The 23,878-nt window shown below is 35.7% G+C and overlaps 1 protein-coding gene across 2 annotated transcripts in view; it reads left to right on the top strand.

Moving 5' to 3' along the window:
• The first annotated feature begins 704 nt into the window (after window positions 1–704).
• MAP3K7CL (MAP3K7 C-terminal like) overlaps window positions 705–23,878 on the top strand; it is a 52,011-nt gene continuing 28,837 nt past the window's right edge. Inside the window, exons 1-3 of one of the 2 annotated variants that reach the window (XM_039368905.1) lie at window positions 705–723; window positions 10,935–11,043; window positions 23,389–23,450. In XM_039368905.1, coding sequence (XP_039224839.1) covers window positions 10,974–11,043; window positions 23,389–23,450 — 132 coding nt within the window. In that variant the 5' untranslated portion in view covers window positions 705–723; window positions 10,935–10,973. Of the gene's footprint in view, window positions 724–5,261; window positions 5,560–10,934; window positions 11,044–23,388; window positions 23,451–23,878 lie in introns of those variants that run through there. The other variant, XM_039368906.1, reaches the window with a different exon arrangement.

The raw sequence follows: 23,878 nt of genomic DNA, 5'->3' as shown, positions 1-23,878 counted from the left end.
ATCACACAAACAAGAAAACTTGTTTTAAAATTTGGGAATCAAATGTATGTTGTATGTTACTAATATAGCATGTTAACCTCATAAAATTATAATTTGATGCTCTTTGAAAGTCTGTGTGGAGTATGCTTTGAAGGATTTCTGAGTATTCCGTTGAACTATTTAGTATTAAAGATAGTAGTGTTTTTATTACAAATAAAAAGCATCTGAAAAAGTTCAGTCTCAAGTGCAGTGTAGTATGCAATGAGCTATTATAGATATTTTATAAGGCAGGATTTATTTCAAAGTGCTTCCACAATTGCTGGTCTCAGATGAAGGCAATGTCATGCTGATATGTAAATAATAAATAGGACATCTTCAGGAGACAAATGCAGCCGATTGTATATAAGAGACAAAGCTTGCATTGTGATTCCAATTCCAACTGTTTGTTCTGAACATCTCTCAATATATCCAGGTGAGAATTATAGAACAGGAAAGCAGGGAAAGCAGCATATTTAGGAATAGATAGTGAGAGAAAAAAGCAAGCACTAAAAAGAGGAGTTTTGAAATAATTCATCAGCAGTTCCTTTTTTCTCTACGTAATTTTTTCATATATGCTTGCTGTTTAGTGAAAGTCTTTATCCCACTGTGATTGTTAAAATAGATTTTTTTTCCCTTATCCCTTTTCTCTCCTTTCCTTCATGTTCTAGAAGATTGGAAGATTTGTGGGTGCAAGCTGAAAAAAAGGTCAGGATAACTCCTGCAAAAAATAATTTGCATTGAGTGAAATTCTTGATAAACAATATTGCTAGTCTGTTCTAGAAAAAAAATGGTTTTGAAGGGTGGCACATGCATTTTAACATTTTAATTTATGTATACATGACTGTTAATTCATAAGCAAATTTGATCTTTACAAATGAGACCTATGTATTTTTTTTAAAAACTATTCAGTTTTCTTGCCAAAAATAATTAGCTTTCTTTTTGATATCTTTTTATATCAAGAACATATTAAATATGTTCTCTTGGTGGCAGTATTGGAAAGCAGAATGATTATGTAGGATTCTCTCTCTTTAGTATCTTATTTATCTGGTAGTGTTAAAGAAACTGGTACAGGTGATAGCAAATATGTGCAAAAAGCTGTTTGTTTGGGATTCTCAATTTGTTTTTGAATCTATAAACGTGTGAAAGGATAGGAGAGCCTTGTTGACTTTCCAGTAATGTAAACATGTTGTAGCATTTTCAGGCAGTGTCCTTCAAACTATTTTGAGGGATAGCCTCATATTCATGACAGTACAAAATTTGGTACTAAATTGCTGCTGTGTTAAAATTCCCCATTGATTTCAGTTGCACAAAGAATGAGTTCAAATTGGAAAAATCCATATTTTTGGAGATAATAAATGACTTCCATTCTCTGCATTCATATACTTGTCATGAGATACACAAATCACATATGATTTTAATCTAAACAATAGCATTTAGCTTACCATTGTGCTATTATTGTGTTATTGTTACTCGTTATTATATTTTGTTATATTGCTCATTTTTAAGCTTGTGTTTAAGTTGTGATTGTGAAATAGACAGCTACATAAATTGATAACAAAATAAAATAAAAAACCTCCACTTTCTCCCAAGACTGTTAGAAATTTTTTTAAGGATATTTAACTGACCTTGACTTATTTATGACTGAAAGTCTTGTTTCTTGTCCTGTATTATGGAACAACTATGAATTATTTCCTCCTCCATCCTTTACTTAAAACTTTATTCTTTGTAACAATCTATTGCAGTAAACAGAGCTTTTCAGTTTCAGTGAACATGTATATTTCTCATTGAGAAATACACTGTAGAGCAGCTTCTCCCAATTTAATGTTTCTTCAAGATATGTAGAACTATAATCCTGATCATCTACATGCTAAGCAAAGCTGATGGCAGTTAGAATCTAATAAATGTGGAAAACAGCAATTTGTGGGAAATACAGGCTTTCATGTATTCTTTTCAGGTAAGGAACAGGCATTAAACAGCCTTTTGCGTGTTAGCATATGGTAACCATAGATATTTGTACGTAAGTTCAAAATAGGTCCCTGTGGCATCACCATAATTTTCCTTGGATAAAAATACCAATTTTCTCTGCATGTATGGTAACTAGTCTTACAGTAGTTTCCTCTACCTCATTTTGAAAATCATGTGTTTAGAGCATTTTTAAAACTCATTTTACAGGCTAACACAGGGGTGTCAAACTGGCGGCCTGCGGGCCAGATGCGTCAGGCACAGGCCACGCCAACTCCTGCTCCGCAAAGGCAAAAGATATCACGATACATCACATGATGCAATCGAGTTTGACACCCATGGGCTAACACAACAAACATCATTTTTGTGTCAAATGTCATCATCTGCTTTAGCAAAATGCTGCCAATCCTAATGAGGTAAAAGTAGGCCAATTAAATCAAAGGAAAGCAGGTGTTTCTTATATAGAAGATACTTCCTTTTATTTATATATTCCAGATACTAAATTATTCAGGCTAGGTAAATAAATGAATAAAGTTACAAGCTTTACAAGATTTTTCTAACTCTAGTGTGTAAATAAGTTGTAATGTTTCTAATTCAGGGAATGATAACATTGGAATGTGTGATGACCAAAACATGATATGTTGTGTATTAGAGAGATAAGTTTCATAATCCGATCCACAATTGAAATAATTTTGCTTGACATTGAATGAGTACAGTGCTTCAGCAAGAAAGAGAACATTCCCATTCTTGTGCTTATAGGGGAAAAATAGGAACTTGCAATTTTTCTGTCTTTCTGTTAGCAGAAGGCATTATCATGTAATTCCATTTATTATATTCATTTAGTTTCTTTAAAAAATAACCTTTAAAAAAAGACCTTAAAAGTTCTATTGTTGAACATTCACAATAGAAATTGAACAAGTTTGGAAATGGTTACATATTATATGAAACTATATAAATATAGTATACCAATACCGTTATTTTGAAGCATAAAGGAAAAACTATAGGTCTTTGATGTAGTAAAGGCATCAGGCTAGAAACTGGAGACTGAGTTCTTGTACCACCTTTGCACAAAGCCAGCTCAGTCCTAAAAAGCAAGCAATGGCAAATCACTTCTGAAAAATCTTGCCCAGAAAACTGCAGGGACTAATCGCGACAGTCACCAGGAGTCAGTACTGACGCAAAGGAACAAAAGAAAAAAGAAAAAGTGAAAATAAAAGAGAATTTAAATGTGGGTATATTATTTCACATAAAATTGACAATTTTGTCTTATTTTCTATAATTTAATATAATTTTGATACAATGTAACTAACTTTAAAACTTAAAAACTGCTCTTAACAGGAATTTAGTTAATTGTCTCTGTACAAAAGTGGAAATCAAGTTTTATACCTCAGAAAAATTGTATGCATTTATAACATCCCCAAAGACTTAGGAAATTGCTTTTAAAGAACCATTATTATTTCAGATTGACTTCACTTGTACATTTGTTATTGTTTTTGCTTCTGTTGTTATTGTACTGATTAGCAGGAAAAGTTACCTATATTTAACTGTGTTAACAATCTTCTGGAAAAGTCTGGAAATCTTGTAAATGAAGCTGCTCCAAAACAATTGCTCAAATTATTCAAATTCTTCTTCTTTACTCTTTTGTTGAAGAAAAAATACTACTGCAAATGCTGACAAACAACACAGATAGCAACTAATTCTATAATGTAAATTTCCATTCCAAAAGTAATAATAATAGAACAAGTCATATATTAATATTCCAAATCCTGATTGGCCTCTACATTAACAGAGCAATTGCAACTGTTTGTTATTAATAATTTCCTGAAAAGTCTAGTATATCCCAAACCAAAAATGTGTGTTATATTACTTTTATTTTATTAACTAATTTCATTTTCTTCAAAGCAACCTTCCACTGGGGTATAAGAATCATACATGTCAGTTTGTTTCCAGTTTAGCATCTTCACAGAGAAATTGATGACTGAGAGCTGCTTCTGAAAAGAAAATGCAAATCAGTACTTTAAGGTACAAATATATAGCTTTTTAACACACATACACACACTTTTTTTTTTCTTCTGTTCAATCATATCCAGTTCTTAGGGTCTGCCTGAAGAAGGTCCCACAGTTTTCTTGGCAAGTTTTTCAGAACTGGTTCTCCATTGCTTCCTTTCTACGGCTAAGGGAAAGTGGCTGGCCCAAAATCATCCAGCTGGATTTTTTGCCTAAGGCAGGACTAGAACTCACGGATTCCCTGTTTCTAGCAACTTAAATGTTTGTTTTAATGATAATTATAAATATATATTATAATTATAATTATTAAAATAATTATAAACCAATTCCCAAAATGAACAATTGGATCAAGAATTATAGAATTAGTGTCAGAACAGTAAGTAAAGAAAATGTGAGCTAAAATACAAGACCAGTAGATAGCAAAATTAAAGTGAAATTAATAAAAGAAGCCACTCAATAATAGACATTGTCCTGAATGTTTCAAAATATATCAGGAAGCATGGGACTTCAGTTATTCTAATTTGAATACTGTTTTTAAAATATAAGCTTATGTATACCATCTTTTTTCCAACATATTTTATAGGAATATCTATCAATCTGTCAATCTATGTATCTCCAAATCATTTGAAGCATTTTCAATAGTTTTAACATTCATAGGCGAAATAATTAAGTATAAGCAATATATTTTAGGGAAAGTATATAACTTCACTTCAGAACCAAGCTTATATTAGATATTATTCCAAAACATCTATGAATGAGGGCTACTGTATTTGGATTGCAAAAATCCCGGCAACCAATAGACAACAGCAGAAATAAATAGAAAACCCCAATTCTCTTCTCTCTATAGATGTAAATCTGATTTGGACATCCCAGGTTTGGTAGCCCTTGTCTTTTTTAGTGCTACAAAGTCTACTTTCTAATTTACTGGACAGTGCAGTATTGTTGATATCTTCAAGTGTTGGCAAGAAAACTGCTAGTCCAATTGCTTGGCTTGATTGCAGCAGCAGCAGTGATCTTGCCGTAAGCTCGCTTGCCGCTTGTTCAAATTGGCAACTTCACCCCAAGCTGATAGGAGCAGCAGACATTTTTGCTGACTGGAGTCAGGCTATCTTTTCCAGTTTGCTGGAATAGACACAGACACTGATTGGGTCATGCTGAAAACATTCCAGTCCCATGAAGCAAGTCGGTTTGTATTTTAGGTTTGGCAGGACTAATGAATTAAACATCTTGGCCTCCAGACAATTGGCTACTTTAATACGGTTCCTGAAAAGGGGGGGGGGTGCTCAGGAAGCATGACAATGCTGTAATCTTTCATTGCTGGGAAGGGAAGGGACTGTGGAATTGGGACGGAAGACAGAAAAGGGTGGTCCTGATGGTGTAAAAAGCCTGTGGGAAGTGCAGGTAGCAGCATGTTGTCCTGACAGCTGTTTCAACTTCTCAGACCTTGTCAGTTCACTGCTGTGTAGCAGGTGCAGCCTTTTCTTTTCCTGAATCTTTACTCCATAAAGGCAACAACAAGTCAAGGCAGAGGCTGGCCCTGGATTTATACAAGTGCAGACACCACTAAGTGAGGTAAGGCAACAGGTGTGAAAACTGGACTAACTGATTGAGTTGTAACCACACTCGGGTTCGGGAGCTGAAGTTTCTTAGATATAAGCAAAGTGCATGCAGATTCACAGATAAGCCAACTAAAGAGCTGTTTCCTAGATGACTATTTTAGACAAAGAATACAATAATCAAAGCTGTCTGTCTTACACAAAAGAAAAGATCAAAGTGTATGCTTGAAGCAGTTTTATTTAGTTCAGTTTAGATGATACATGCACATTATATCTTTGTTCTGTTATTTTTAGAGCTTCCTTTTGCTTTATTTTTCTAAGAGGAAAACCTCTTGGATATATGCTAAAATTAGAGAAAAATACATCTGTATTGAACAGGTCTCTCTGGAAAGCTTAAAAATGGATATTTGAAAATTCTTTTATGGGTTTATTAAAAAAAAGAACTCGGTACACTTTATTTCAAGTTTCTGGCTAAAATATTTGCATTTTTTTAACAAGTTAATAGCATAATCTTTTCTAAGAATTAATGTCATTAAAATATAATTCATGTGTTTTTAATATGTAGTACTTCAAGCTTTTTTTACTTTTTGACAAGTCACATAATTAATGGAATAAATTAGACCCTACGTTTGTAGCATCACTGAAGCTTTCATCTGTGATATGAAGTCAAAAACTAGACTTTGTACTCAATGAATAGGAAAGCAAAACATAATTGTATTTTTTCTAATTTAAAAATGATATATAAGGTTTTCTTTTCACAGTTGAAGTCTAGTATTGTATTTCAGACAAACCATTAATTCAAATTTTGTTTATATAATTTTATCTAAAGTATGACAGAATTCATATATTTATTTGAATTTTATTTTATTTGAAAGGCTAGCAGATATAAAATTTTGTCAAATTATTTTCAGAATCAACCGGATCTAAAACTGTACTATTTAGCATCTTTATCTGATTTAGGTATTAATATTCCAGTACCCAACATACATGGGCAGCAAATGTTCAAAAATCAACTAGTGGCACAAAGAGATATAGAACACTAACTATTGCTTTCCATCTAGCATCAGTCAGGATTTTTGCAACTGAAATATAGTAGCCTTATCAGTATTTGAAAAAAAAAAAAGGGGGGGGCGGGCATCAGTAAGCTACTTTAAAAGTATTTTACCACTTCTTGTTTGTTAGGCACAAAAAAGTTTAGCTTGAGACAGTACAATTATATGTATTCTGTTATACTATGGAATATAATAAACTATGAGATGATTTCTATAGTGGAAAAATGTCAAATGTATTAGTTCTCCAGTACCTACAAATTACATTAGTATATTATCCTCAATTGAATGACAAAGATTCCTGGATTAAGAATATAATTAATTATTTCTTTTCACAATCAGAATTCAAGATATATTGGAAATTATATATACATTGGCCAACAAGTAAAAAGAGTGTCATGCTGAATTTAAATTCAGTTTACATCTCACCAATAAACCAGTTTTAACTCTGTTTTGTACTTTTACTTGTATAGTTAAAACCTGCTCCATGAAGAGTTGTCTGTTACTATAACAATAGCGATCTTATCTGAGCTGAAAAGAATACAGAAAACTCTAATTATGGACTGTTATTTTTAGCTGTTGAGATTTTTTTAGACTTATTCTATTAAAACTGTAGAGAATGCTACATACAATTATATTCTGACACCCATGAAATTGCAATGGCCTGGTCAGCACAGATTTTGCAGAAAAAAGCTTGCACTTATGGATATAAAAGCATACTTGATATTTAATGATAGGAGCAATATAGAGAGTAATATATCTAAGGTATTTTTTACACAACAATTATAGCAGTACCAATTTTCTGTGTGACACAGTTTCCAAGACAAGTTTAAACTAAAATTAAGTTGGTGCATTTTTAAATTGTATCTCAAAAACTCTCCCACCCACCCCTACCCCAAAATATTTTGGGATTTATTTAAAGATTTGGTCTTTTCCATATCCTTCTCCTTTCCTGGAAAACAGTACATCTTGACATCAAGATAAAAGATTTTTCAACCCCATTCTTTTCAGATCCAGGAAACCTCACCACTTTGGAAGTGCTTCTTGTCTTATGTGGTTGGAGTGTTCCTGGAGCTGCCTGATCTGGCAACTGTGATATTTGCTCTAGTCATTTGCCATTACAATTATAACAAGGTGCCCCCTGGGTATGTCTTAAAAGAGATTGGGAAATTACAGCAGATTCAAAATGCAGCAGCAAGACTCTTTTCAGGTATGTCTTGGTGAGAGCATATTATACCTATCTGCCTAGGCTGCATTGGCTCCCAACTGATTTCAAGAACAAATTCAGTGTGCTTGTTATTAGTACAGTATAAACCCTTAAACAGCTTGGAGTCTGCCTAGCCCAGGGGTAGGCAACCTTGGCTCTTTTATGACTCGTGGACTTCAACTCCCAGAATTCCTGAGCCAGCATGGTTGGCTTAGGAATTCTGGGAGTTGAAGTCCACGAGTCATAAAAGAGCCAAGATTGCCTACCCCTGGCCTAGCCTGTAGAACAGTTCCCCCCCCCCCCATAATGGTGGTCTGGGATCTATGGTCTTCAGAGAAAAGTGCCTCAGAAGGCTAAGATTTGGAGTCAATCATTACATGATCAGTCTCCCTTTAGGTTTACTTTGTGGGAAGCACTGCAGAATATAGTTCTGTTAAATAAATAAGTAGATATTACAGACCAGTCTGAATTTCAAAGCATCAGATAAGGTGTAAAGGCTGCAGTATAAACTCACTCAGTTGCATATACATGTACATCTTACAGATGGAAAGAGATAGAATGTACATGCAACTGAGTGAGTTTATTTTGGACCGAATTTTGTTTAGGAATTAAAACTGGAAGAGTGTACTGCCATCACTTTACAAGATCATTACCACTTTCAAAGTAAAATTACAATACGATGAGTGGATAAATGATCTAGTATTAGAAATTTCCCTACCTCCATTGTTTCCAGTTGTACTTTGTTTTGTGTTTTGTGCAGGCAATCTGTTGAATCAAGAGCGGGCAACAAAAGATGCTCTCTAGGCTTTCTCTTCATCTTCTGAGACCAAGCTAAATAACTTTCTTTTAAAAACAGAAGTCTAGGGAAATGGATTGTGGAGAAGGAATAGTTGGGCACCTGCCCATCTATTTGAAGGATATGCCTGTGGAGGGAGAACAAGGAGATACTTAGACTGGACTTTTTTTTGAGCTTTCAAGAACTATGGTTATTTCTAACAATCAACCTATGGTTTACTGCTAGAGCATTTTCATTTCATGACAGTGTAGGCAGGAATGAATATCAATTGAAGATACCTGTACAGGAAAAGCTTTAGGCTACTTCCAGATAGTTTCTTGTGATGCCAATCAAAAAGTCATTTAGCACATGTGTTCTCTCTCTCTCTCTCTCTCTCTCTCTCTCTCTCTCTCTCTCTCTCTCCCTCCCTCCCTCTCCTCTCCCTCTCTCTCTCTCTCTCTCTCTCTCTCTCTCTCTCTCACACACACACACACACACACACACACACACACACACACACACCAGAATTTCCATTGTAAGTTCCTGTGGTTGTAAGTCAAGTCTGACCCAATTTTATGACAATTTTTCAAAGGTCATTAAGCAAATTATTAAGTGAATCCAGCTTCTGCAATGGGTGCTTTTTTGCTGGAAATCAGTAAAAATGTTGTGTATGGTGACCACATGAGTACAGGATGCTGCAATCGGTCATAAATGCAGGCTAGTTGCCAAACGCTCCAATTGCAATCACATGAACGTGGCATGGTGTGACGGTCATAAAGGAAAGCACAATTTGTAAATCCTTTCTTTCAAGGTTGTTGTGACACTGAACCATTGTTAAACAGTCATAAGTCAAGGACTATCTGTAAGCTTCTCTAAAATGTCATGACTCTGTCCAGCAGCAGTTAAAATAAAAAGTGTGGCTCTAGTTAGGAGTTGGGAAAAAGTTATTTTTTACTATAAGTCATATTCACTGTTGGAATATGAATTATAATTAACTCTATTGACATTGTATAAAAAGTGGTGTTAGTCTATGGTAGTCTAAAATCAGAAGGATTTGGTAGCTTTTTTTCAGAATATTTTTTATTAAAAAGGATGTGTTTTCGTGAACTATAATTCACTTCATCAGAATGATTTTGTGGCTTCTTACATCTTGTATTAAAGTAATCATGATGAACTTCAATGAAAGTGCATAATTTACATAGGAATTAAAGGCTGTGATTACAGCTTACCCAGAGATCAGCCTAACCTAGTAACCTAATTTTTGGAATGGTGTTCCAGAAAAACTATGCTAGCTGTCTGCATAATATAGAGTAGGTTTGAAATGTCATAAGCTTTTTGTTTAGCAAGCTCCTATCATTTAGAACTAATACAAGTTAGTTGTTCTCATGCAATCTGTTAGCCTATTTATCTGTTATAGTTGCATCTATTTACATGCATACCCATAATACTATTCCCTTTTGGGAACATTATGCAAACTACAGAAATGTATTAAGAAATAGAAAGTCACTCTCTCAAAAGACATAAGAAAAAGTTACATCAATACCATCCATATTGCCCATTTCCATTTTGCCCTTGATTGTACCACATTCTATCATGAAAGTCAGTATAACAGCTGCTGGGTTGCATTCATTGACTCAGATTAAACTTTGTGCTAAACTAAACTATGGTGGTTTGTTTTAATCCTTGCTTCCATTGTAGAGTTAAAGCACAATGATTCATACAGAAAGTCTTTTCTTAAAAAAAGGAAACACATATTCATAGACAGAAAACTAAAAATTTAAAAAGCATAATTCACAGAATTTGATGAGATCAGCATTTCCATTTAATTCAAATACTTGTATTAGAATTATATCTGTCGCAGTCACTTAATACAGCAGTCTAATTAACAGTTGCTGGAGACAACTGCTTTATTCTGCCTAATGATAGGCTAATCTAGAAAACAAAAGTCTGATCCATTTGTCTTTAATTTTTTAAAAAAATAAATAAATACCAAAGATCATTGTGGGAGGAAGGGACAGACTTGTCTAAACCAATAAAAATTGCTGATGATCATCACACACAACACAATTCTATAACTTGCTCTGCATTTCTGTAGAGCATGTCAAATATTTAAATAGACCCTCTTATCAAAGCAAGCCTGTTTTGCATTTTAAAATCTCTCTACTTTGCATTTGAATATGACAAAGTATTATGGGACCATAATTTCTTTAGGGAAAATGAAGACTGCATCTGAAATTGTTGAAAAATCTGGATGAAAATCTTTACCTGAACACCACTTAAAACATGTTATAGGAGCATATCTGACATGCACCATCAATGAATTTGCATGACCTATAAACATTTGCTATTTTATTCTCTAGGTGAAACATACAACTAGACGCATAGGTTCGAGTGCCCACATGATCACCACAGCAAGGGTACCTGCTGATAAAAGGATACGAATTGCCTTCAGTCTAAATGATTCCCCAGGTAATAGTCAGTCTATGGAAATATTTTTTCACTTGCCTTTGTTTCTTCCAATTATACTGTCTTTACTCTTCAAGGGAGTACTTGATTTTTCTTAGGTGGCTGAAATTATTTGCTTTGTTTTTCTTTCTAAAACATGGGGACAGCATTTGGGATGTTTAAGATGTTTCCTGTAGTATTATTTAAAACATATTCAACTCTTAAATTTTCTGAAATGTTTAAATATGTACTTTTTAACCACTATTTTTTTAAAAAAAGACAGGATCAATCTCAGTACTTAAAATATATCATTTTCATTCAAGCCCAAAAATCCCTTTACTGGAATGTCCAATACCTGCTTTATGTGCAACTTCGACTAATTTTCATATTCATTACCTCATAGAAAGAATTGTTGAAGACAAATCCTGTAAGGAAGGCCAAGCTGATAAACAGCCCAGAATTATCTGGAGAGTCTCATGCTTGAAAGTGGAATTTGCAAGTAGCCTAAATCCAACTTTTAGATAAGAACTCCTTTCTAGATATTGACTGATTTAAAAAAGACAGTTGAAGTAAAAATAAACTGTGAATTGTACCAATGAAAAATCTTGTAGAAAGTATTTTAGGAAGAAGTTATGAATAATAAAAGCAAACCATTCAGAATCCTATGTATGATTAGGAGTACCTAATTTGAACTGCTACTATTTGAACTACCCCTACAGGGCAATAAAAATAGCCACAGAACCCTTAACTCTTTGTTGCCCCCTGGTAATTTAGTTTAAGTGGTCCAGATGCCCTAAATAGTTAGTAAGATTTGACTCTCTAATAAGAGAGTTTAAGATTTAAGCATTAATGTAAATGGTTGGCATAAATTTGGTAGTGTTTTCTGCCATCAACCTTCCTATCTTTAACCATTCCATGACGTAGCAACTCAACACTGAAAAATTTGCCTGTTATGGAAAGATGGTCACATGTTGGACTTCTTTTCTGACAAAAAGAGCAGCATGTGCCAAGGAATTGCCATCCACTCATCTATTTCATTTCCCTTGGATTCAATTGGCACCATGATTAAACTCCACAGGGGTAATACTGTATCTGTTCTAACTTGTGGAACTAGGGCTCTCTTCTAACAGAACATTATATATATTTTTATCATTTTAAGGAAGATAGTTGTTAACACTTCACTACACTTTAAATCAGTTATGATTCCTGCTCAGATATTATTACTATTTGATTCATAAACAAAAAAGTAAAAACGTTTTGTATTAGTTCTTCTGTTATATCTAATGTATCTTAAATCATAACAATATTCCATGCTTAATCAAGGAGACCCCAGATTTATGTAATTATCTTCTGTCAAGGAAAAAAAATCCTCCCAGGCATGTGCTCACTTAAAACATTTATCAATGTATGTGTTAAAGAAAGGTGAAATTGAACAGGGACACAATAGCTCAGCGGTTAAATACACTGAGCTTGTCAACTGGAAAGCTGACAGCCCAGGTTCATGAATGTGGCATGATGGGGTGGGCTCCCATTATTTTCCCCATCTCCTTCCCATGTAGCAGTTTGAAATCATGCAAATTAGAGTAGATAAATAAGTACCTCTTTGGTGGGAAGGAAACAGTGTTCCGTGCAGCTGAGCACATATTCATGTTGGGCACATAACCATGGAAGTGTTTTTGGACAACACTGGTTCCCTTGGCTAAAAAACAGAGATGAGCACCATCCCCTAGACCAGTGGTGGCGAACCTTTTAGAGACCGAGTGCCCAAACCGCAACCCAAAACCCACTTATTTATCACAAAGTGCCAGGACTGCATCAGCATTTTGGTGCCCTGGCGGGGGCAGGGAGGCACTTCTGAGTGCCGCCTCTAGCGTGCAAAAACTGGTAGCAAAAAAATGCGCCACCGCGCTGCAAGGTGCAAAAACGGCCGCCACCACACCACGGGGTGCAGATATAAGGCGCTGCACCACTCAAGAACAGGGCAGGGCTAGTGGGTATCACGCAGGCACTAGCCCTGCCCCATTTGCAGCACGTGCATGCTCGCGGGCCCCATGCGCGCATGCACACATGTAAAATGCTACCCCCTCCCTTTTCTTCCAGTCCACCAATCGACAATGGTTGGTGACCTCTGCTCTACCACGTCTACTCGAGCTTGCAAGTTGGCCGCTTCACCTCCTTTGTGCTGGGTGGGGCTCCTGCTGTGGGCGGTGGGGGCGGCCTGATGGACCTGCTGCTGGCAGCGGTGGCGCACGTGCCAACAGAGAGGACTCTGAGTGCTGCCTCTGGCACGCGTGCCAAAGGTTCGCCACCACTGCCCTAGACTCAGACACGACTGGATAGGAGAAACTATTACCTTTATCTTTTGAATAGGATTTCAAATATTCATTTGTCATTCAGCAAGGATAACATATTTTTCTTATATTCTCTCATATACAAACGTGTCTATATATTAATGCAAATATATATTGATTTATCATATTCCTGCTCTTACCAATTATTTTAGCCAGGACCAGATGTCCAATAGGAAAAAAAATAAAAGTTATATTACGCAGCAGTTGCTGACAGATGCAGCAAGATACTGGAGAGGACGCTTCTGTGCCAAGAAGCTTGCTTTGCATGCTAGGTTCTTGGTCCCAACCATCACCTGTGCTGAAAACAAATTCAAATGTCATACAGATAGTCCTTGATTTATAATCACAATTGGGACTGGAACTTCCATCACTAAATGATATGGTCATGCTCAATTTTACAACCTTTTTTGTTGCTGTCATTAAGTGAAACTGTTTTTTTCCGTTGACTTTGTTGGAAGTCATCTGGGAAGGTTGCAGATGGTGATCACATGACTCTGCAGCTGTTATAAATACATTGCCAAGCACTCAGATTTTGGCCATAAGATCATGAAATTACTGTGAAGATTGTAAGTACAAGGACCATCATAAAGTCACTTTTTTTTAGTCCCACTGTAACTTTGAACAATCATGAATGGTAAGTCAAGGACTACCTGTAGGGATATCAAGGTTAAATTCTGATAGAAATAGAGCTTTGAATAAACAAGCCATACTCAAACATAAAACTTATACAAAGACACGCAGAACAGAAGCTTTGTCAGTACTTACTCCAAACATTACTGTGTGTTTTGTTTTAACAAGCCAGTTTTGGGATTGTCTAGTACAGTGTTTCTCAACCTTGACAATTTTAAGGCATGTGGACTTCAACTCCCAGAATTCCAGAGCCAGCATTGCTGTTGAAGAAACACTAGTAAAACTGAGAGCAGGTGAGATAGTGATTCAGCTTTACAAGTGCAAGTTAGGTTACAGCAGGGGTGTCAAACGTGCCTTGTCACATGACCTGTCATGATATATCATGACTTTTTTCCCTTCCACATGATGCATCCGGCCCATGGGCCGGTAGTTTGGCATAAAACTGGAGGCCTGCCTAACCATAATCCTGGCTTTGCTCATTATTTCTCTTGTGCAGGCCAAGCCAGAACTGTCATTACTTGCTGCTATAGGTTTCCTTGGGTAATTTAGCTATTGACGTGTAGGCAAAGCAGGGATAAATTATGGCAGAGACTTTGTTCACATGTGTAAGTTGCCCAAAACTCAACAACCCCCTCAAATTACAGCTTAGTAGGGATTTGTGGTCCACTGTTTGAAAATCCCTAGCTTAGCATGTTGGGTGGAGTAAGTATTGTCTCTGGGTGTCTGTCATAATGCAATTTCCTATGTGTCATTTTTCCACATTAGTGATTAATTCTATAATACTTAGATTGGAAAAACTAAAAAGCAAACCTCAAAATAAGTTTTTTTATTAAAAAAAACCCAGCTAATTGGCCTTATAGCTTTTGAAAGTATCAAAACGATGGTATACAATATTACCATCAGTGCATTAAAAATGTTTTTTTGTGCTATTGAAGTATCTGTCTATGAAGTTTACAAGTAAGCTTAAAAGAAAAGGTTACTACTTCATATTTGTATGAAATGGGTAAAGAAGTTTGGACTGATAGGATGGAGGACTGATTTGAGATTTGAATGGGAGGCCCTTAACATTTATAAAAGATATAAATTACAGAAGCTTTTTCTGGATAGCACATCTTGTGGCATGTTCCTCAGATTGCCAAAACAACCCTTAGTCCTATACAATTTTGATCCTGTGTCTTTGTTGAAGCATTTGACAATTACCAGTCAAACATTATTACAGCAGCTGTCCCATTAAGGAGATTGAGTCATGCTTCTTAGTTCCTTTTGGCTTTTCTATGATTCATCTTTCTTCTTTTAGAACAATGGTCTTTCTTTAACAACAACAACAAAAAAAGCTGTAGGAGGCTACTGGCATGTAAAGCAAAATATGTGCATTCAAGGATGAAAGTATGTAAAGCCTAAACACTTTTGAATATTTTTGTTGAGATACAGACAGAGATAACATTAATTCTGCATAAGCCATTAACATTCATTTTTGTTGTGGTTGTTTTTCAATGGTTGCTTCAGGGACAGGGAAGATAAAATTGAGTGTTTCCTCAGCTATCATCATCTCAGTGCAAATGTTTTATATCTGCTTTATTAGCCACAAGTTTTCATCTGTGGCTAATAGGAACAGGGGATTTGATTTTCATAAGATTATAACAGAGAGGAAAAAAGCAAATCTTTGTCTTCATTTACCATTCTTCTCTCATATTATATTTAAATGTTTGATAATATACATATTGTATATTAATCTGTTAGATTTACATTCTGCCCTTCTTGAAATAGAGCACATAGTTCTCTTTTCTTTAATTTGTCCCCAGAAGATTTGGGCTGAGAAGAGTTATTAGTGTAAAGTCAGCAAGTGAGAGGAATGGTGAACTTGAACTGGAAGCTTCTTGTCCTTGAGCCATATGTTAACCATAGCACTACAACTATTATTTGTATTTAACTAGAGTTACCCTATTGGAACTGCAAAAAAAAAAGGAAGTTAAAAGTCACTTAATACAGTCACTTATTAGTTAAAAGCAAAGACAGTGTTTAATATATTATTTTTGTGCTGTTTAGTTGTTGCTATATTTTAGTCAATGGGGAAGCAGGTAGATGTCACAAATGGTGACCATGTGACATCCTTAATGCTTAACACTGATTCATTCAGCCAGAAGTGCCAGAACTTCTGTCACTAGGCTGCATGGTCATGTGACATTGTGCTTTTTTGACCACATAACTTAGCGACAGAAATTCCAGTGCTTATTGCTGTCATTAAACAAGGACTAACTCTATACCCAATGTCAACAGAGAGTATTTAGTCCATACATCCTGAAGTCTTCTAGTTTAACAAAATAGGAATGTGCAAAAATAATCTTGCTTGGCTAGTTCCAAAAATTTTCAGTCACTTCATTTATTCTAGGTTATATAGACTTGATTCAGTATGTGCTTTTTTCTACAAAAACCTAGTTTTTACCAAGTAGAGTTTTATGAACAGTTAAAATGAAAGCATTCTAAACTCAAGAATTTATGTGAGCACTAAAAAAAAAATGTGATCATACATTTAAAAAAGTACTCCTGACTACCCCAAACTTTCTTAAATTCAAAAATTCAGTTCAAGAAAGAAAATATTTTTGTATAGTTGCTGTGTTTTTTGCATTGCTAGAAATCAGAAATTCTTGGTAGTGTAATCCTACATCCATAAATCATTTATTTTTATATCCATTTATAATTTAGACAGTATAATTGTAATTTTTGCTATGTTAGTCTTCATAATTCATAGGTCATTATTTCATATCAAAAGTTGCAGAGATTTAAATATCATCATGCTTAAGAGTGCCAGTTGAATTTTTCCATAGTATTATTAGGAACATCTGAACATTTATTTTTGGTCAAAGTATACTGTCTTCAGACTTTAACTTGCTGCTAAGATTAATCAAACAATTTCTCCATGCTTAGTTGTAAGCCTAAAGGTGCTTTTTCATAAGGCAATTGGACTTCCTTGTTTTTCTTTGAAAATGAGGATAATTAACCAGTGGAAAAGCTTGCCTTCAGAAATCGTGGGCGCTTCATCACTGGAGGTTTTTAAGAAGAGACTAGACAGTCACTTGTCTGAAATGGTATAGATTCTCCTGCTTGAGCAGGGGGCTGGACTAGAAGACCTCCAAGGTCCCTTCAAGCTCTATTCTATTCTAAGCTGAAGAAGCTTCTTGGATGAGAAATGAAACGTCTTCAAAGAAAAACAAGAAAATCCAGTTGCCTCATGAAAAAGTACCTTTGGGATAACTATGACGTGGATGACTGAGAATCTCCATAGACGCTTAGTTGTAAGGCACAGTTTCCATGTGAGTAATATCTTTGCAAACAGGATGTTAATTCACAAGAGGTGGGAAAATATTCCTGGACCATGTATACTTCTGTGGTCTCTTCCTTACAGCCCACTCCTGATGCTCTTTCTTTACATGTCCAGCTGTTGTTACAAGTGCTTCTATCCTGCAAAACAGATGATTGAGTGAAAAATATTTATCCAAAGGAAAAAAATGCGAGGACAATACTGCTTATAGTCTTCTGTTATGGAAGAACTCCACAGCAGCCTGCTATTCAGTTGCAAGTATAGATGGACAGGGGAGAGGGGTGTTTTCCCCTTTCTGTTTTCCGGATAATGGGACAAAGAAACTCTGCATATAGGAATGCGTGCATACCAATCATCAGACAATATGACTCTTGAAATCTAAATATTAGCCATATATCTTATCTCTGAAAGTCACAATTAGAACAAACTATTATTCTTGTCCATGAATCCAACAAATATCTTTATTAACAATAAAAATAGCATTATCATTTCTTCTTCCAGATGGTCAATACATTTTATAGGCAAATTATTGGTTCAGAGATGCATAATTAATACAATTCGGCATAAATTCTTACATACTGAAACATATCTTACTCTCAACATTATCAGAAACCTGAGCAAAGCTTGAAACACCTCTACTTTTTGGCAGAAGCTTGTAGGAGATGACCAGGCTGAGCCTGAGGGAGGGATCAAACGTGTAACAACTTCCTTTGGGCCTGCAAGAAATCTAAGTCCAGCCACCCTCTCTTATCCTTTCCCATATTTCCCTTAATGGTCAGTTGGCCAGATTCTTGTAGAGCGCTTAAGCTTGCAATAAATCTTTATTTGAACTGCCTGAATCTTCTGGTTTCCAGGGCACTTGATAAAGTTGCTCTTTTTGAGATGAATTTTGAAATGAATTCTCAAATTTTGACATTTCTCAAATTTTGAGATGATTAGTTCTGATGTGCCTCCCTAAGATACTTCACTATATTATGCTAGTGTGACATGTTTTTGTTCAATAAAGCACTTCTTGAGGTATTATTACATAAGAGCCACATGAGTAATAATCACCCAAACCTAAAATAAAGATGTAGACAAAACATATGGTTGCCACATGGAAACTGCTTTTCTAAAGAATAGTCATAAAGGCAATTTCAGTCAGCCCAGGTCAGTTAGGGAATTTAATCTTTTTGAAAATCAGGACCATGACTTGTAACTATAATTAAATAAGAAAAAAATTCTGATGGGTATCTTCCTGAGAAAAAGCAGTTTTGAGCTATATTGTGCAGTAGTGAATATATGTCATCTATTTATCTGTCTGTCTGTCTATATCTATCTGTCTATCTATCTATCTATCTATCTATCTATCTATCTATCTATCTATCTATCTATCCTCTATCTACAGTGCGTTCAGAAAGTATTGAGACCCCCTTCACTTTTGTCAATATTATGCTACAGCCCAATTCTACAGTTGTTGGAATTCATTTTTTTCTCTCATTAATCTACACTCAGTATCCCATAATGACAAAGTGAAATCAGAATTTTAGAAATGTCTATAAATTTATTAAAAAGAAAAAACTGAAATATCACATTAGCAAAAGTATTCAGACCCTTCACTCAGTACTTTGTTGAAGCATCTTTGGCAGCAATTACAGCCTCGAGTCTTTTGGGGTATGACATGACAAGCTTTGCACACCCAGATTGGAGGATTTTCTGCTATTCTTCCTTGCAAATCCTCTCTAGCTCATCAGGTTGGATGATAACCACCAGTGGACAGCCATTTTAAGGTGCCTCCAGAAAAGTTCCACAGGGTTCAAGTTAGGGCTCTGGCTGGGCCACTCTAGGACAGTCACAGAGTTGTTGCTTAGCCACTCTTGTGCTTTCTTGGCTATGTGCCTAGTATTGTTGTCATATTGGAAAGTGAACCTTTTGCCCAGTCTGAGGTCCTGAGCATGTAGAATAGGTTTTCATTGAGGATATCCTTGTACTTTGTTCCATTTAGCTTTTCCTCAACCCTGACCGGACTCCCTGTCTCTGTTGCTGAAAAACACCCCCACAGCATGATGCTGCCACCACCATGCTTCACTGTTGGGATGATATTTGGTAGATGATGAGCTGTGTCTGGTTTTCTCCAGATATAACATTTAGAATTGAGCCCAAACAATTCAATCTTGTTTTCCTGAGACCAGAGCATCTTGTTCCTCACAGTATGAGAATCCTTCAAGTGCTTTTTTGCAACTTCCAAGTGGACTTTCATGTGTTTTGCATTGAGGAAAGACTTCCATATAGCCACTCTCCCATAAAGCCCAGATCGGTGGAGAGCTGCAGTGATGGTTGTCCTTCTGGAACTCTGTCTCATCTCTACACATGATCTCTGGAGCTCAATCAGAGTGACCATCGGCTTCTTGGTCACTTCTCTTACCAAGGTCTTTCTCACCCAATTGCCAAATTGTGCCAAATCTCTTTCATTTGAGAATTATGGAGGCCACTGTGCTCTTAGGAACTTTCAGTGCAGCAGAAATTTTGTTGTAGTCTTCCCCAGATCCGTGCTTTGTAATAATCCTGTCTCTGAGCTCTGCAGGCAGTTCTTTTGACCTCATAGCTTTTGCTCTGCTATAATATGCATTGTCAGCTGTGAGGCCTTCTGTAGAGAGGTATGTGCCTTTCCCAATCATGTAAACAGGTTGACTCCAATCAAAGTGTAGAAACATGTCAGCAATGATTAAGAGAAATTGGAGGTACTTGAATTAAATTTAAAGTGTTGTTGCAAAGGATCTGAATATTTATGCAAATGTGATATTTCAGTTTTTTCTTTTTAATAAATTTATAGACATTTGTAAAATTCTGTTTTCACTTTGTCATTATGGGGGATTAATGAGAAAAAATGAATTTCAACAATAATCAGGCTGCAGCATAACAAAATTGACAAAAGTGAAGGGAGTCTGGATACTTTATGAATGCACTCTACTCTGTCTGTCTGTCTGTCTGTCTGTCTGTCATCTATCTATTATCCATCTGTCTATCTAGCTATTTTTCTATTCAGGTATCCAGGCTTGATGAAGATAACTGGGATTAGCCTGCCCCATCTGTGCCAGCAGAGGAGGCATGCTGCAGGCCCCATTGGCCAGGGTATTTGGAAGAGCCTTCTCTGCCACCACTCAAGTCCTTTGGAACATCTTGCCAGGCTTTAAGCTCTTTAAGCTCTTGTGGAAGAGCAGGAGGGTTGGAGCCAACCCCCCAGAGTGAAGTCAGCTCCAACCCTCCTGGGCTTTCATAAGCACTTAAATACCTGGCTCTGACAGTTGGCTTAAGCTCCAATGGGGGAGCATCACATTGGAGGTGGTTGATAGATTCATACATTAATACCAGATCCCACCTCTCCCCCCTGCTCATCCTGCTCCTTGCCTCCCCATGTTTTAGTTAGGGTTGAGTATTCTTATAGTATTTTATTCGTATTATATATAGGTTTTGTATAGTTTTATCCTTTTCAGCATTGTAAGCCACCCAGAGTTATCCTTGGTAAAGTGGACAGCTAATAAATGTAATAAACAAACAAACAAACAAACATATAAAATATGGTGCGCTTCCATAGAGAATAATTAAGGAGCATGGGCAGCCTTATACTTATGTCAAAATCTCTGCTGTTACATTTTGTCAATAAAGTAGTTAATCAAGTAAATGCTAATTTTTAAAATGACTGTCTTATTGGCATATTTGGAATAAACTATGTTCAATCCATCAAGATTTCCTTTGAGCAAACAAACTGCTAATAGCTTCTACCTCTCTTCAGAAAAACACTGGTATTAAGAAAAAAAATCTATTTTTTGCCTTATAGATGAGGAATCTCCTAGTCAATGTTATTTATAAAAATAATTTAGTAAGCCAAAGGAATGATGGTTGAAATACCTTGTTTTATTAGCCAAAGATTAGATATAGTTCCACATTTTTTTTCTGTTCAATCATGTCTGATTCTCGGAGACTGCCAAGACAAGTCCCTGCAGTTTTCTTGGCGAGGTTTTTCAGAAGTGATTTCATTAGATACAATTCCATATAACATGCATAAAAACATGTCACTGAGGTATAGATTAAACTAATCACTGGAAGAGTAAATGTAATGCTGATTACTGAACCCACAATGTTTTCCCCTTACCCAGACTGGTTTGGGCTGCCTGTCATATGGCAACTTGCCAGAGATCTGCTCATTCCATTCTCATTCCAGAAGAAAAAGAGGATGTTACTATTGTCCAGCTGCTCATTCTTGACATCCCAATAGTCTTTCATGGTCCTCCTAGAGCTCTTAGGACACTTCAGACAAGGCTTTTTTGTATTGCGACATAATCCCAGAGTAGAAAATACATCTGCTGCATATCTTAGTATGAAGTGGGCACATATATATATTTAGCTCTTCATCTTTTTATAATAAATGGAAATAATGAAGCAAATATGAGGTCACCATTCCTTATTTAATGAATCTTTATACTTTCTTCCTTTATAGGAAAAACAACGTTATATGCAGTGTGAGCAAAGGCAGTCCCAACACTAGGAGAACACATGTTAATGGGAAAGTTACAGCAATGAATTAAAGCTGAACAATGCCTGACCTCACATTGCATATTGGAATAAAACTGTAGAAATAACATTAGGGTTTAGAGTGATATCTATGTATATGAGGCCTATCTTCCCGCTTATGTAAGCAACCATATTTCAACATATTTTGGCAAACTGTGTAAATCCAGAATACTATATGGTGCCATTAAGATTCAAGAAAAAATAATATTTAGTTTTAAAAACATTACATAAGCCTCCAGTGTAACTGACTTTTGAGACTATCAAATTTAAATAAAGAATTGGCAGCTGAGAGGTTTTCTGAGAGTAATTTAAATTAAATTACTAATATTATATAATGTATATTAATAATGAATAATGGATTTGGGGGGGGGGAGAATCAAAGGACTTGATATTTTTTTATCCAGGGAAAAGAAGCCTGTCTACAGCAATATAAGACAATAAATGTTATACAGGACAAATGTAATACAGAAATGTAAGACAAATTAATACATGGCAAGCAAAGACTTCAGAGTTTTTAGGGACCCTTTTAGTGTCAAATTCAGGGACCAAGAAGTCAACACCTTGGTCAGACATCATGTCCCAGGAATCAGTGGGTTTTTTTTTTAACATGAGACCTCTGTAGCTGCTGCTTCTCTTGATACTCTCTGTTAAGATATACTTTATACAGTATATAAACAGAACTTGACTTTTTACCCAACTTGCTAATTATTTGTTTACAAATAATTGGTTGCATTTTGTTTTGTGTGTTATGAACATAATTGTGGATTATTTAAACCATTATCTTAGAACACATGAACACAGATTGTTCCTTGACTTCTGATCCTCTGGCAGCATTATTCGGCATTATAATCTATAGTGTTTAGCATTTGGGGACTAAAGAAATGTTAGTGTTGCATTGTAAAATATATTAGCACCAAGAGGGTTACAACAATGATTTCCTGTGACTGGAGACAGACTTGGTGAATCTTCAAATATGGAATGTTTGTTTCTAGTACCCCAACAATTGTCCTTTCCATTTATGAAGAAGCAGCTAAGGCAACCTCTGTCCACTAAGGTGCAACATCACAGGGGAGCTTGGTTCACCTCAATCCTCTCCCCATTTTTAATGGATTGGCAATTGTGTAATTGGAATGGAAAGCTTGATTAATAAGTAATATCAACTACAATGAGAAGAGAGAAGTCCCTAACCATTCTTCCAACACATGTCACTGTGAAATCAAATATGAGATTCAGGGTGTAAATGGCTGTAAAAAATTCCAAGGATGATGCTTTCAGTGATCAATTATATTGGATAGGCACATGTATATATCTTTGTTAAAAATATACATATAGATAGATAGATAGATAGATAGATAGATAGATAGATAGATAGATAGATAGATAGATAGATGATAGATATGAAGACATATAAAATGTGATAAAATGTCAATCAAAATGTTATTTCTGTACATATAAGGATACAAAAATAAGCTCTAATCTTTACATCATGAGTTCATAATCTTTATGTTTCTATTTCAGATGATTCACCTGCAGAGAATGCCTTTCCTTTGGCTTTTCCAAATCTAGAACAGCAGCTCCAGGTGCCTCTGTTTTGCTTTTTTAATATTTAAAACTACAATATGGAACATATTTTTTAAAATTATCAATAATGTACTATTATTAGTAGGAATCCACAAATATATGGATATGTGCTCTTGCAATTCCTATATGGCAACCCGTGACTCATGCTGAAATCGCTGAGCTTATCTCAGAACTTAAGTCAGACAAAGCCCCTGGCCCCGATGCTATACCCCCCATTTTGTTAAAATCTAATCCCGAGTGGTGGATTCCTCTTTTGGCAATACTTTTCACCCATATTAATTCCTCTGGTAGGATTCCTATCTCTTGGACTCTAGCAATTATTATTCCAGTTTTTAAACGAGGAAACAGGAACAACCCTGCCGATTATCGCTCTATAAGCCTGCTTTCCATCATTGGGAAATTGTATGCTAAATATCTTCAACGTAGA

Source organism: Crotalus tigris, unplaced genomic scaffold, assembly GCF_016545835.1.
Source record: "Crotalus tigris isolate CLP2741 ecotype Arizona unplaced genomic scaffold, ASM1654583v1 scf7180000020943.996319, whole genome shotgun sequence".
NCBI lineage: Eukaryota > Metazoa > Chordata > Lepidosauria > Squamata > Viperidae > Crotalus > Crotalus tigris.
This window is presented reverse-complemented; position numbering and strand designations above follow the sequence as displayed.